General features: G+C 44.9%; 1 protein-coding gene across 8 annotated transcripts in view; it reads left to right on the forward strand.

The window, feature by feature from the left end:
• Positions 1-13,143, forward strand: part of LOC135497386 (uncharacterized) — a 50,839-nt gene that overhangs the window by 26,308 nt on the left and 11,388 nt on the right. For 7 of the 8 annotated variants that reach the window (XM_064787243.1, XM_064787240.1, XM_064787248.1 and 4 more), the window contains 2 exons: positions 2,466-2,522; positions 12,264-12,728. In XM_064787243.1, coding sequence (XP_064643313.1) covers positions 12,420-12,728 — 309 coding nt within the window. In that variant the 5' untranslated portion in view covers positions 2,466-2,522; positions 12,264-12,419. The remainder of the gene's footprint in view (positions 1-2,465; positions 2,523-12,263; positions 12,729-13,143) is intronic. The other variant, XM_064787247.1, reaches the window with a different exon arrangement.

Consider the following 13,143-nt stretch of genomic DNA (forward strand, 5'->3'; position numbering starts at 1 on the left):
GGCACTTTGATGTGTCAAAATTGAATGAAAGGTGTCCCCACACCAGTTGAGTCCAGTTGATCTTAGTGTTTGGTGTGTCATGCGACCCAAGCTCCTTCATTCTCCTCTATTGCCTTATCTGATGTGTATTGTCTTGGGTGACTTGAGTAGTGAAGCGGTTCATTGTCTTGGATATAACTGAGTGCATTTCACTTGTTCTTTAGAAAAGCTGTCCACAAACCAGTGATTTATGTAGAGCCACATGTGAATAGTGTTGCCTGCTTGCGGGTGGAGGGGGGCTGCAGTTGCAAGGCAATACAAATACATTGGCTCAACAAAACTTAAAGCAACTTGGAAGATTTGAAGTTCAGTCCAAAACGTAAATAGTTTTGTAATGTTGCAGTTTCAAAACGCTTTCAAACCAACCTTTTTGCACAAGGTCTGTTGATGAGACTGTGCATCATGTTGCGACCATCCGAAGCGTAAAGTTCAGCTGCCCACCCTCCCATCTTAAAGCCCTTCACAAAGAACACCATTGCCCGCCAATAATCTGACTCTCAATCCGTTGGCCTCCCGTGATTCTTACACAAAGCATCGCGCTCAGTTCCTCTTCCGTGGTCCGTGCATTTGTTGTGGTCCAGCGACGGCCGACGTATTTTTGGCGGTTATGCGCGTCGACACAATGCAGGCAGCTGGAGGAACGCAGTCGGTTTTTGTCATTGTCATTCAAGCGAACACGGCCGTTTTGCTTGAGCGACATTTTCTTCCACTTCCGTGACTCGGCTGATTATTTCTCTTGTTCTGCGAGTATTGATGTAGTTTTTCAGCGGCGGGGTGTGTGCTCCAACATCAGTCGAGACATTGAGGATTGACCAAGGCAGCTGATTTCTTCAGAGTTACGCTTCGTTTATTGTCTGAGGGGTTTTTCTCAGAAGTTGTGATCTCCGGAGGTATCTTTCAAGTTGGCGGAAAAGTTTGGGCCTAAAAAAATTTTAATTTTAAAAAGGTTCCATCCGTTTGAATTCTGTCATTTATCGTGAATCCTTCTCAATGAGACTTCATTGCATGGAAGATAACTAAGACTAGAAGATACATAGATATCTTGATCACACTTGGACATAAAACCCTGAAAAGGCAGATGGTAATGGTCTTGTTTGTTATGAATACAGTTGATGTTCATACTATGGTTATTCAAATAGAAAATCAATGAAACAAAGACGAGTCTGTTACCAGTTTAAGGGAAATCAATCAAGGAACAGTTGTCAAAATCAACGAGGGCCAAACCAATCCCATCTTGCGAGATCCATACCGTGATTGTGACATCATTTGGTGGCTCTGTGAGCTGATCCTGCATGACGTCATGTGACATCAAAACGGTGTTCGCCTTGAAAAGGTCCATGACTGACTGCGCCATCTAAAGGGACTTATCAGAACTGTTTCCTCGATGATATCTACTTTCATGTTTGCAGTCACATTAAGCGGGAATGAACTTCAAAGCTTTCTTTCTCACTCAATACGACATGCGACCATATCCAGCATCACCGATATGTTGACGATATTCACGTCACGTGGCCGTGGTACGGTTCCCTGCAACTCCACGCTGGCTGCATGACCATTCTCCCACCACAGTCTCATCAGTCTCGTTCCAATGATCTAAACCGACAATTGTTAGTGTTTGGTGGTGCGTCTCTAGCTGGTTACCACGGTCTAATGGCCAACGCATCATAATCACTGATTCCATTATGCCTCTCTTTGCGTTATCGTCGTCCAGCCGAGCGTGTTCGCTAACCGCTGCGTGTGTTAGCCTGACTTCTATCTTGTTCCACGCCAGAACGGCTTTGAAAGTGAAATACAGTGGATGGTTGAGTTGTTATGGATACGCTTGGCTGAGTTTAGAAATGAAGTCTTTGAAGTGAAAAGGAAGCTTCTGCTACGTGATGCTCAGCTTGTTCTGCGGAAACTTAAGTTTACCCATGACGGGGTTGGAGAGGGTTGATTAAAGTTTGTTAACCCCGTGAGTTTGGCTTTGATGTGCCGAGGAGGGCTGTATGATGGATTCGTTTGTCTACTTTACTAGTGATTGAACTACTGGGTGTCACAGAAACGAAGCGTACTATAACTGCTGTGTCTGACACATTATTTCAATACTGTAAAATGGAAAATCATGAATCCAGTGTCAAACTCCAGGTTAAAAGGATATGACTCTAATGCCAATTAACCATCAATATATTTCTTGTAGAAAGCCGCATGGTTTTGATATCCTGTGAGATAGGATAGACCCCTCGTAGCGACTTCGTGTGAGTACGTGTGGCTACTGCATATCGTCTTCCGAGTTGTTCTTTTGACTTGGGGCTCGTTCCCAGCATGTTGTGCCTGCCTCCACCCCTGGATCTCCACTCCTGGATCTACACCCCTGGATCTCCACCCCTGGATCTACGCCCCTTACAACAGCTTCTAATACGCAGGTCCCTTCTTTCTCTTTACAGACAAGAGCTGTGATAAAGACGTGGATAGTTTAATGACCGACTGTTCAACATTCACTGGTAAGTTTGCACATGAAGGGTAATGTTGTGTTCTGGGAAGTGTTACCGGTCAGACCAGGCTCCCTGTACTGCGAGTTGTCACTGATTTGGGCAATGACCGCTCAAAACTCGTGACTATGCCATCGTGACACCACAGTGTAGCTGATGGAACTCCATTCATACGATAAGTGTCGGCCCGGCGTTACCTTGCCACAACCCTCTCACAAATCTTGGACAAGACCCAAGTTTATAAGTTTTTCCGTCAGATAAAAGTGGTTCTGCGGTTCTGCATGACAACATTGTATGAGGTATCCACTTCACACCATGACTAAAACATTCTTCATATCGAAAGGTTGTTTTTTCATGTAATTTCTGCACTAATTCACTGATATGTTTGAGAGATATCGCTCCAGTTTAATTAGACTTGTAAGATATCGCGTGACCTTTGGGAGGTCGAGCATAATTCATGGTGGATTGTTTGTAAGCGGTGACCTGTGTCAGTCCAATGTCTCCCATGACTTGGCAGAGTTATAGCCATTGTATGCAAGCATTCAACTAGAATGGCCTCATTAAAGTCAAGTTAGTTGGGGGAGAACAGACTGACTGTGTGTGTGTGGGAGTGTGGGGGGGGGTCATTTTAGAGGGGAGGGGAACTTGCAGTGATCAGAGTCCAGGCAGTTACAAAATATGTCATGGTTTGTTTTCGCCATAATAGATCTGTAAGGCGGCGGGGGGGGGGGGGGAGGCTTTGCTAAAACCATTGAGATAGTCGCCCTCCCATGGCTGGCACAGCCTACTGCTCTGTGTTTCCATAATGATTTGGAAGAGTGGACCATGCTCACTGACCTGACTCTACTGTGGTTTAATGATTGCCTAAATGAGCGGTGGCCACAGTCCAACTGTTCTATGTGGGGTCTGCTGCGGAATTTGTGAAATTTCCAAGCGAGACAAGGCCAAGCAAATTGCAGGCATGTGGATACATGTTTTGAGTTTCGGGTGAATCTTTCACAAGAATTGGCAGTGGATGTATTCTGCATGACTTTGCAACTTGTTCTAATTTGGGAAATAAAACTTAGCTAATTGATCTTTCAACCTGGATCAGACTGACCCACATATCAGCTGTGACTTTTCCTCTTTAACAACTGAACCAATAGATTTCTGCAATAAATCAGTATCTCCCAACCGTCAAACACATTTGTCATGACTTGTGACGAGGAGACAATGATATCACGACCCCTGCCACGCTTCGTGGGGAAAGACTCTGATGATACAGTAGAGTTACCAGCTCCGCCCAAAGTCGCATAGATTTCCTCGGGAGAAGAATACATGGCCACGGTCGCAGATGGTCAAAAAACTGTTCAAACACGAGGTGTGTGCATTGGGATGCAAATGTGATTCTAACAGCTGTCTTGACTCGGTTTCTGCTCCATTGAAAAGTAAGAATGCCGCGTTTGTGGTGTGGTCCATGGGGCAGCTGTGCGTATCAGGGCGCGCATGAGCTGCCACTGGGCTGGGGAGAACTGGTCGCCTGGTGATCAGTCCTCATCCACGGGTCAGCAGAGGAGGAAGCAAATGCAAGTTATAGGGATTTTTATTGAGCTCGTTATCGGGTTGGACTTATTTATGAATTCATTATTGGATATATGCTCATTTGGGATTTAGAATGTTCTTGGATCCTTGATTTAGGTAGGTTGTCTCTGGTGTCCTGCTGCATTCAATTCTCGGTTCAGTGAACAATTTATATTACTAGCTACTATACCCCCCCCTCCAGAAGAATCTGGGATGATTTAGCACTTTGAGCAATGAATTGTCCATAAAAAAAATGCTAGAAGTCAAATGGATTAATCATCCTGAGCTGCTGTGATGTAATAGTTGAGATGACGGGTCGCACACCTTTTGACGGCCCTTGTATTGTCTGCTCACATCTTCACCAGGTTCTCAAGATCTTGGCTTGCTCTGATACACTCCCGTGGCACACAACGCGACCCTCACATTGTCTGCTCACATCTTCACCAGGTTCTCAAGATCTTGGCTTGCTCTGATACACTCCCGTGGTACATCTCTACCAGGTTCTCAGGTCTTGGCTTGCTCTGATACACTCTCGTGGCACATCTCTACCAGGTTCTCAGGTCTTGGCTTGCTCTGATACACTCCCGTGGCACATCTCTACCAGGTTCTCAAGATCTTGGCTTGCTGTGATACACTCCCGTGGCACATCTCTACCAGGTTCTCAAGATCTTGGCTTGCTCTGATACACTCCCGTGGTACATCTCTACCAGGTTCTCAAGATCTTGGCTTGCTCTGATACACTCCCGTGGCACATCTCTACCAGGTTCTCAGGTCTTTGCTTGCTCTGATACACTCCCGTGGTACATCTCTACCAGGTTCTCAGGTCTTGGCTTGCTCTGATACACTCCCGTGGCACATCTCTACCAGGTTCTCAGGTCTTGGCTTGCTCTGATACACTCCCGTGGCACATCTCTACCAGGTTCTCAAGATCTTGGCTTGCTGTGATACACTCCCGTGGCACATCTCTACCAGGTTCTCAGGTCTTGGCTTGCTCTGATACACTCCCGTGGCACATCTCTACCAGGTTCTCAAGATCTTGGCTTGCTCTGATACACTCCCGTGGCACATCTCTACCAGGTTCTCAGGTCTTGGCTTGCTCTGATACACTCCCGTGGCACATCTCTACCAGGTTCTCAGGTCTTGGCTTGCTCTGATACACTCCCGTGGCACATCTCTACCAGGTTCTCAAGATCTTGGCTTGCTCTGATACACTCCCGTGGCACATCTCTACCAGGTTCTCAAGATCTTGGCTTGCTCTGATACACTCCCGTGGCACATCTCTACCAGGTTCTCAAGATCTTGGCTTGCTCTGATACACTCCCGTGGCACATCTCTACCAGGTTCTCAAGATCTTGGCTTGCTCTGATACACTCCCGTGGCACATCTCTACCAGGTTCTCAAGATCTTGGCTTGCTCTGATACACTCCCGTGGCACATCTCTACCAGGTTCTCAGGTCTTGGCTTGCTGTGATACACTCCCGTGGCACATCTCTACCAGGTTCTCAGGTCTTGGCTTGCTCTGATACACTCCCGTGGCACATCTCTACCAGGTTCTCAGGTCTTGGCTTGCTCTGATACACTCCCGTGGCACATCTCTACCAGGTTCTCAAGATCTTGGCTTGCTGTGATACACTCCCGTGGCACATCTCTACCAGGTTCTCAGGTCTTGGCTTGCTCTGATACACTCCCGTGGCACATCTCTACCAGGTTCTCAGGTCTTGGCTTGCTGTGATACACTCCCGTGGCACATCTCTACCAGGTTCTCAAGATCTTGGCTTGCTGTGATACACTCCCGTGGCACATCTCTACCAGGTTCTCAGGTCTTGGCTTGCTCTGATACACTCCCGTGGCACATCTCTACCAGGTTCTCAAGAGCTTAGCTTGCTCTGATACACTCCCGTGGCACATCTCTACCAGGTTCTCAGGTCTTGGCTTGCTCTGATACACTCCCGTGGCACATCTCTACCAGGTTCTCAGGTCTTGGCTTGCTCTGATACACTCCCGTGGCACATCTCTACCAGGTTCTCAGGTCTTGGCTTGCTCTGATACACTCCCGTGGCACATCTCTACCAGGTTCTCAGGTCTTGGCTTGCTCTGATACACTCCCGTGGCACATCTCTACCAGGTTCTCAGGTCTTGGCTTGCTCTGATACACTCCCGTGGCACATCTCTACCAGGTTCTCAAGATCTTGGCTTGCTGTGATACACTCCCGTGGCACATCTCTACCAGGTTCTCAGGTCTTGGCTTGCTCTGATACACTCCCGTGGCACATCTCTACCAGGTTCTCAAGATCTTGGCTTGCTCTGATACACTCCCGTGGCACATCTCTACCAGGTTCTCAAGATCTTGGCTTGCTCTGATACACTCCCGTGGTACATCTCTACCAGGTTCTCAAGATCTTGGCTTGCTCTGATACACTCCCGTGGCACATCTCTACCAGGTTCTCAAGATCTTGGCTTGCTCTGATACACTCCCGTGGCACATCTCTACCAGGTTCTCAGGTCTTGGCTTGCTCTGATACACTCCCGTGGCACATCTCTACCAGGTTCTCAAGAGCTTAGCTTGCTCTGATACACTCCCGTGGCACATCTCTACCAGGTTCTCAGGTCTTGGCTTGCTCTGATACACTCCCGTGGCACATCTCTACCAGGTTCTCAGGTCTTGGCTTGCTCTGATACACTCCCGTGGCACATCTCTACCAGGTTCTCAGGTCTTGGCTTGCTCTGATACACTCCCGTGGCACATCTCTACCAGGTTCTCAGGTCTTGGCTTGCTCTGATACACTCCCGTGGCACATCTCTACCAGGTTCTCAGGTCTTGGCTTGCTCTGATACACTCCCGTGGCACATCTCTACCAGGTTCTCAAGATCTTGGCTTGCTGTGATACACTCCCGTGGCACATCTCTACCAGGTTCTCAGGTCTTGGCTTGCTCTGATACACTCCCGTGGCACATCTCTACCAGGTTCTCAAGATCTTGGCTTGCTCTGATACACTCCCGTGGCACATCTCTACCAGGTTCTCAAGATCTTGGCTTGCTCTGATACACTCCCGTGGTACATCTCTACCAGGTTCTCAAGATCTTGGCTTGCTCTGATACACTCCCGTGGCACATCTCTACCAGGTTCTCAAGATCTTGGCTTGCTCTGATACACTCCCGTGGCACATCTCTACCAGGTTCTCAGGTCTTGGCTTGCTCTGATACACTCCCGTGGCACATCTCTACCAGGTTCTCAGGTCTTGGCTTGCTCTGATACACTCCCGTGGCACATCTCTACCAGGTTCTCAGGTCTTGGCTTGCTCTGATACACTCCCGTGGCACATCTCTACCAGGTTCTCAAGATCTTGGCTTGCTCTGATACACTCCCGTGGCACATCTCTACCAGGTTCTCAGGTCTTGGCTTGCTCTGATACACTCCCGTGGCACATCTCTACCAGGTTCTCAGGTCTTGGCTTGCTGTGATACACTCCCGTGGCACATCTCTACCAGGTTCTCAGGTCTTGGCTTGCTCTGATACACTCCCGTGGCACACAACACGTTAGGAGCATCATTAGTCAGTGACGAGCATGTCCTGCTTTGTCGGATTGCTTGCTTCACGTTGTAGACTTCCGGGAGAGTCGTGAGGACAGAGAGTTGTCCCTGTACAGTTGTAACATTTTGATAAGTCACTCATTGGTTGATTATTCAAAGCTTGACTGAATGATTTTGTGGGCGATCTGTTGGATTGTTCAAGAGAATGATCATCGTGGGTTGTCAGGAACTGTACCTTGGTATTCTGGGATATGACTCTTACTCAAGGTCTGTGATTGAGATTTCTGCCTTTGCTTTAAGCATTAGGACATGACAGTGGTTTCTGGTGTGGTGCAGTGTCGCAGAGACCTCTATTGGTGACTTTATGTAAGCTAATATGTCCTACATGTTTGCTGCCTATTGACTTCCTTTTAGTTTTTACAATAGGATGGCTTTGAACAGGAATGGGAGGCCACACATGTCAATACCATTCTACACATGACACAGGTTCCAACAACTTGTCAGAAAGATTCATTGAAAATCCTTTGAAACTTCAAATTATAAATAACAAATTGCTCTGACAAATGTCTATATCCTTGGTTACTCTGTTTAAAATGTCAATTGAACTATCTTGTCAAGTGAAACACTGTCTTGTCTGATTGAGGATGTGAAAAAGATTGTCAGAATCATGCTGGAAGTCTCAAACTCCAACATCCGAATTCAAATTTGAATGCAGCATCAAGTTTAAAAAACTTAGAATGGTTTTCGTGTTTCATGATATTTACGTATGATTGCGGTCCTTTGATCCGAGACGAGCTGTGATCTTGGATGTCAAAACCATACCTTAACTGTAAACCTTGTTCCTGATAAACTGTGTTCTGAGGGTAAAATGGTGATTATGAAACAAAGATTTCAAAGTATTCAACAAAATAAAACAGAAGTGTATTTACAATAATTTCATGAAAGATGACAATGAAATCTAAGTGACTCAGATGTTACAAAGGAGGATTTCCGATGATGATTAAAACATGAATTGCCACTTTGAACTATCATCATAGCTAAATGGGAGAGTTAAAATCGCCCAGTACAAAAATGACTACGGTTATTTTGCAATATGGAGAAAAAGTAAAAACAGACACTAGAGTATGCTTCCTAAATGTTCAACGTCTTATTCTAACTTTGTCTGCTTGAAATCTGATGGAGTTTGAACATATTCTGTTTACTATTAGCCTAAATTAGTCCCTTGACGTGGTTTACAGACCCAACTCAGTCTCATCAAAACTTCCCCCAAGTTTTCCAAGTCTCAGAACCATCCTCAAAACTTCTCTTGAAAAAACCCTAGTCGAGGCAGCCTCTGATAATGCTCTTACAACTAAAGACAATTGATGATGTTTTTCTCAATCACCATCTACGATCTAATCTCATCAAGAAAATGGCGTCAATCGCGTGTGTCTGGTCGAGTGTGAATGACGAGGAATCGCGGTCGCACCTTGCCATCGTCAAGGCGCACGTTCACTTTGACTAACTCAAGCGCATCTTTGATTTCTTGAGCGTGGAAATTTCGTTTCCAGTTCAGCGCACGGTGCCATTTTATCTCCCGTTTTTACCGGGACATCAGACGCTCAGAATACCCGTGCAACACAAGTCTTTAGAACGTACAAAATTAACCGTCAACACGACGCGACACTTCAAAGTTTGAACAGAGCCGAGCTGTGTGGCGTTCTTTGACAATTTCCACCTTTGAAGCGGACGAAGGTTTTTTTCTGCATCATCGTTGTAAAGTTTTGGAACTTTGGGAATCACTTGGTGGTTTCATCTGTACAAGGAAGAATAAGTGTGTATCAGTGTACATATACATACATTACTCTACGACACCCTTAGTGTGACTCCGTTTATCACTCAAACGGTTCCCTGGTACATCTTTGCCTCTTTGTGATGTCACTTAAAGCTGTCAAGGTGAAAGTTCACCTGATATTTATGCCGAGTTCCCTGGCTGTTTAATGTGGAAAGTTTTGAACCATTTTTGATTGTTTGAAGTCAGGTGATGAGCAGTTTATAAACGGTGAATGCCACACCCAGTTGGTTTGACGGGGCGATGGTCACTCGGGGAAGATAGTGTCCCAACGCGAAGTTCAAAATTAAAGAGTGAACTCGATTGCAAAGTTTGAATCATACGCATATTTAACGTTAATGACTCTGTTTCTGAACTTCAAACATACCAGCGAGTGAAGTTTGTCACAGCATAAAATGGTGACATCTCGTGAAATCCATGTAAAACGGGACGTCACAAGATTGAAAATCGACGATGGATGTTCATACCGACAGCAAGGCAGTAAGTCTTCTCAGGGTGATGATGTTACATCCCTGTGATAAAACTTGCTTCTCTGCGGTTTGCTTTATAAATGAGGTCAGAGCTGAACTTGTAACAGTTTTATCACAATCTGATCACTGCAATCTTGTATTATGGTTAATAAATGTAGCAGAATGGAGAAGTTTGGAGTCAGAATGAGTCATGAGCAGTGTTACCCACGTCTCATGTGGTGATCACTTTTCTCGTTGAGAGCTGGACCCAAGATCACCCATCAAAATGGGAGACATCCATCATTATCAACGCATATCGTTGACTACACTCTCTCTTTCAATCTGAAATCAGTATTGATTGAAATATAGATTGATTTCAAACCAGGTATTGAATCGTAGTTACAAGCGATTATGGATTGTTCTCAAAAAAGTATTGTGTTAGATTTAGCGCTCAGTTTTACCTCAGTTCTCTAGTTTTGGTAGATATCGCAAGTCTGCTGGAGCGTGAGGACATTCCAAGCAACAACCATACATACAATCAATGAGAGATTCGTGTTACACGATACCGAGTATCAATGACTGTTATTTCACGGGCAGTAGGTCTATGTTTCCAAGGCATTTGGTCTAATATCCAGGCCGGCAATCGTGAACAATACCTGGTTTGTTGTCACTGATCTGATTATACCCAGAAGTCAACCAGAACTTGTTCATTTAATCACAGAACAAGGGCTGCCTTGAAACGTCTGCTCAACCATGAATTGGCAGTTTCTCCGTTACCACGACAACATATTCACTCATATATTTCAATAATTAATGTGTATAGTTTCCAGATTTGTCCACCGATCATTAGAAGTATTGTTCTTATTGTACATTTAGTGGCCAGCCCTGGAGCGTGAACGCATGCTTTTGTTGGCGATTATATTGGGTGAATCGATGTCGGCTGAGTGAAATGAACACTCGAGGCTTGGTGATTGTCAGAGAAATCTATTAACGTGAAATGTGCAGTTGTTGTTGTGTCACGGAATAGACTTGACTCGCTGCGATGTGACATTTCCGTTTTTTGAGGATATCCGTTTTTTCTACTTCTAAAAATTGTTTGATTTGAGAGGAGAACTGGGAAGGTCTGTGCCGGAGCTCTCTGTAGAACTTTGAAGTTTTGAAATCGTATCGAAGATAAAGCAATTTAGAGTAAAGGCCATTCTGAGGACCTGTAACATGCCATTTGCACAACTAGGGATGTTTCTTCTGATCAGTATCATACATGCAACAAGATTATTTTTTTTCTGAATATTTGTAATTTCTTACAAGCGATGACCAGTCCTTAATGTATTGGCCACTGAAAAGGCAAGATTTGTCTCTTCAAAAGTATCAACACAAGAGTATCCTAAAATTTGCCATAGTTGGAATAAAAGTCAAAAAGGAATAAAAGAGAATCTCGCCCGTACTAGCAGCTTTCTTTCTTGACTGGCTAATGTAATAGCTGGGGAAAAACTCTAACGAAAGTTCCAGTGCTTGTAAAGGTGTCCCTTCAGCTTGGGATAACTTTCGATTTCTAAATATCCGATTGATCTCTCGTTGTTGATGTAATGAGCTATTTGATATGGAGGTGGTCAAAAAACGCTGTGGTTGTAGGTAGGAGCTGTGTGACTTTATCAGGGCACGCACGTGGGCTTGGACGCATCCATGCTAACATAAGCTCATATCTTGAAAGAGATCAGAGCGTGCGCCGCATACTTTTGGGATGGATTTTTCCGCAGTTAAAAAACAGTAAATTTACTAATGATTTTGTTCTTTGTAGTACCAACTCAACAAGCTGATTTTGTGACGTTTGATCTGGGGAAAAAGTGTCGGGATCTTTTCAAAGTCCAAACATCGCGTCGCATTTTGTATTTTTGACCTTCGCATCCCAGCGTTGGGGAAAGTTTCGTCTTATAATAGCAAGTGCTAATCTTCTTATTGGGCTGCGTTGTTAGTTTTAGATGCTTAATTTGATTAACTCGAATCAGGGTTATTTGGCAAAGGTATTAAACTTTTTCACAGCAGTCCGTGCGCAGTTAAGCGAACCGATTTTCATGCTCTAATCGTCCTATCATGGCGGCAACGCGAGATTAGACAAGGATCAAACGACGCTGGAAAAAGCTTGCTATTTTCCTAATGGGCTCACGACTAGCGATCACACTTCTTACCCTCTGACGTTCAAACGTAAATATTGAGTGAGCGCTAAGTCAAAACTTGTGCAAATATAGTTTGACGAATTTTTCGAAAAAATCAGCGCCATTGCGTCATTTGTGCGGTTAGCAGAAGATAGGAAGCATCGTTTGTCTCTTGGTTTTAATCACTTATGTCTTTACCAAACTTAATGTGATTATTTGTCTTTTTCAGAAGCGAGCATCAACGTAACGAGATCACTATAGACCGGGTCATCGTGAGTTACTATGGTTACCTGTACAGACGACTGCCTCGTGTCTTTCTGGAGCTACCGATCAAAGCGTCGTAACGCCATTCAAGTGTGAACGCTAACTTACGTATAAGACGACCATGAGTGAAGCGCATGTCGTCAAGTCGGAGATGCCACCCGAGTCATTTCCTGACAAGTCGTCAACGCCGCGCAAGACTCCAAGCTCGTCTCCCAAGGATACCTTGTCTCATCCATCATCTCCTCAACTCAAGCCAGGAATGATGAGTCCCATCAGTGGATACCCACCATCGCCAGGGATGCCACAGTTCCCGCCCAATTTTAACGGGTTGTTCGGCCAGGGGATGTTCCAGCCTCCGAGTAGTTCAGTCCTCGTTGTACCACAGCCTTATTTACACTACATGCAGGCAGCGATGCACTATCAAAGTCAGGTAGGACACTTTACATTTTCATTTGTTGAGTTTGTGCAGAAATTTCCTCAGAAAGTTTGGGACTTTAAAGATAGGAACTGAGGATGAACAGAAGCACCTTGGGATGTTTAAAAACCATTTTCAACTTGAAACTTGAAACTTGGCCCCAAATGGTGTTGTTAGTTTGAATCATCTGTATTATTATACAAGTTTAGTCATCAAATGTGACTGTGGTGTTGTTGATAAACATACAGGACACTTGGCCAGGGTGTAGGTGTGTGTCCCTTCTAAGACCCATTCTGTTTGACATCCAGCTGAGTATCCATATGCTGTGAACCTGAGGTGTTGTTTCTCTCAATAACATGATTACTGCTACAACTCATCAACTTTTGAAAAAGGTTTACTTTCTAAACCTTGGTTTAAAGTTCTTTTGAAA

Source organism: Lineus longissimus, chromosome 12 (assembly GCF_910592395.1).
Source record: "Lineus longissimus chromosome 12, tnLinLong1.2, whole genome shotgun sequence".
NCBI classification, from domain to species: Eukaryota; Metazoa; Nemertea; class Pilidiophora; order Heteronemertea; family Lineidae; genus Lineus; species Lineus longissimus.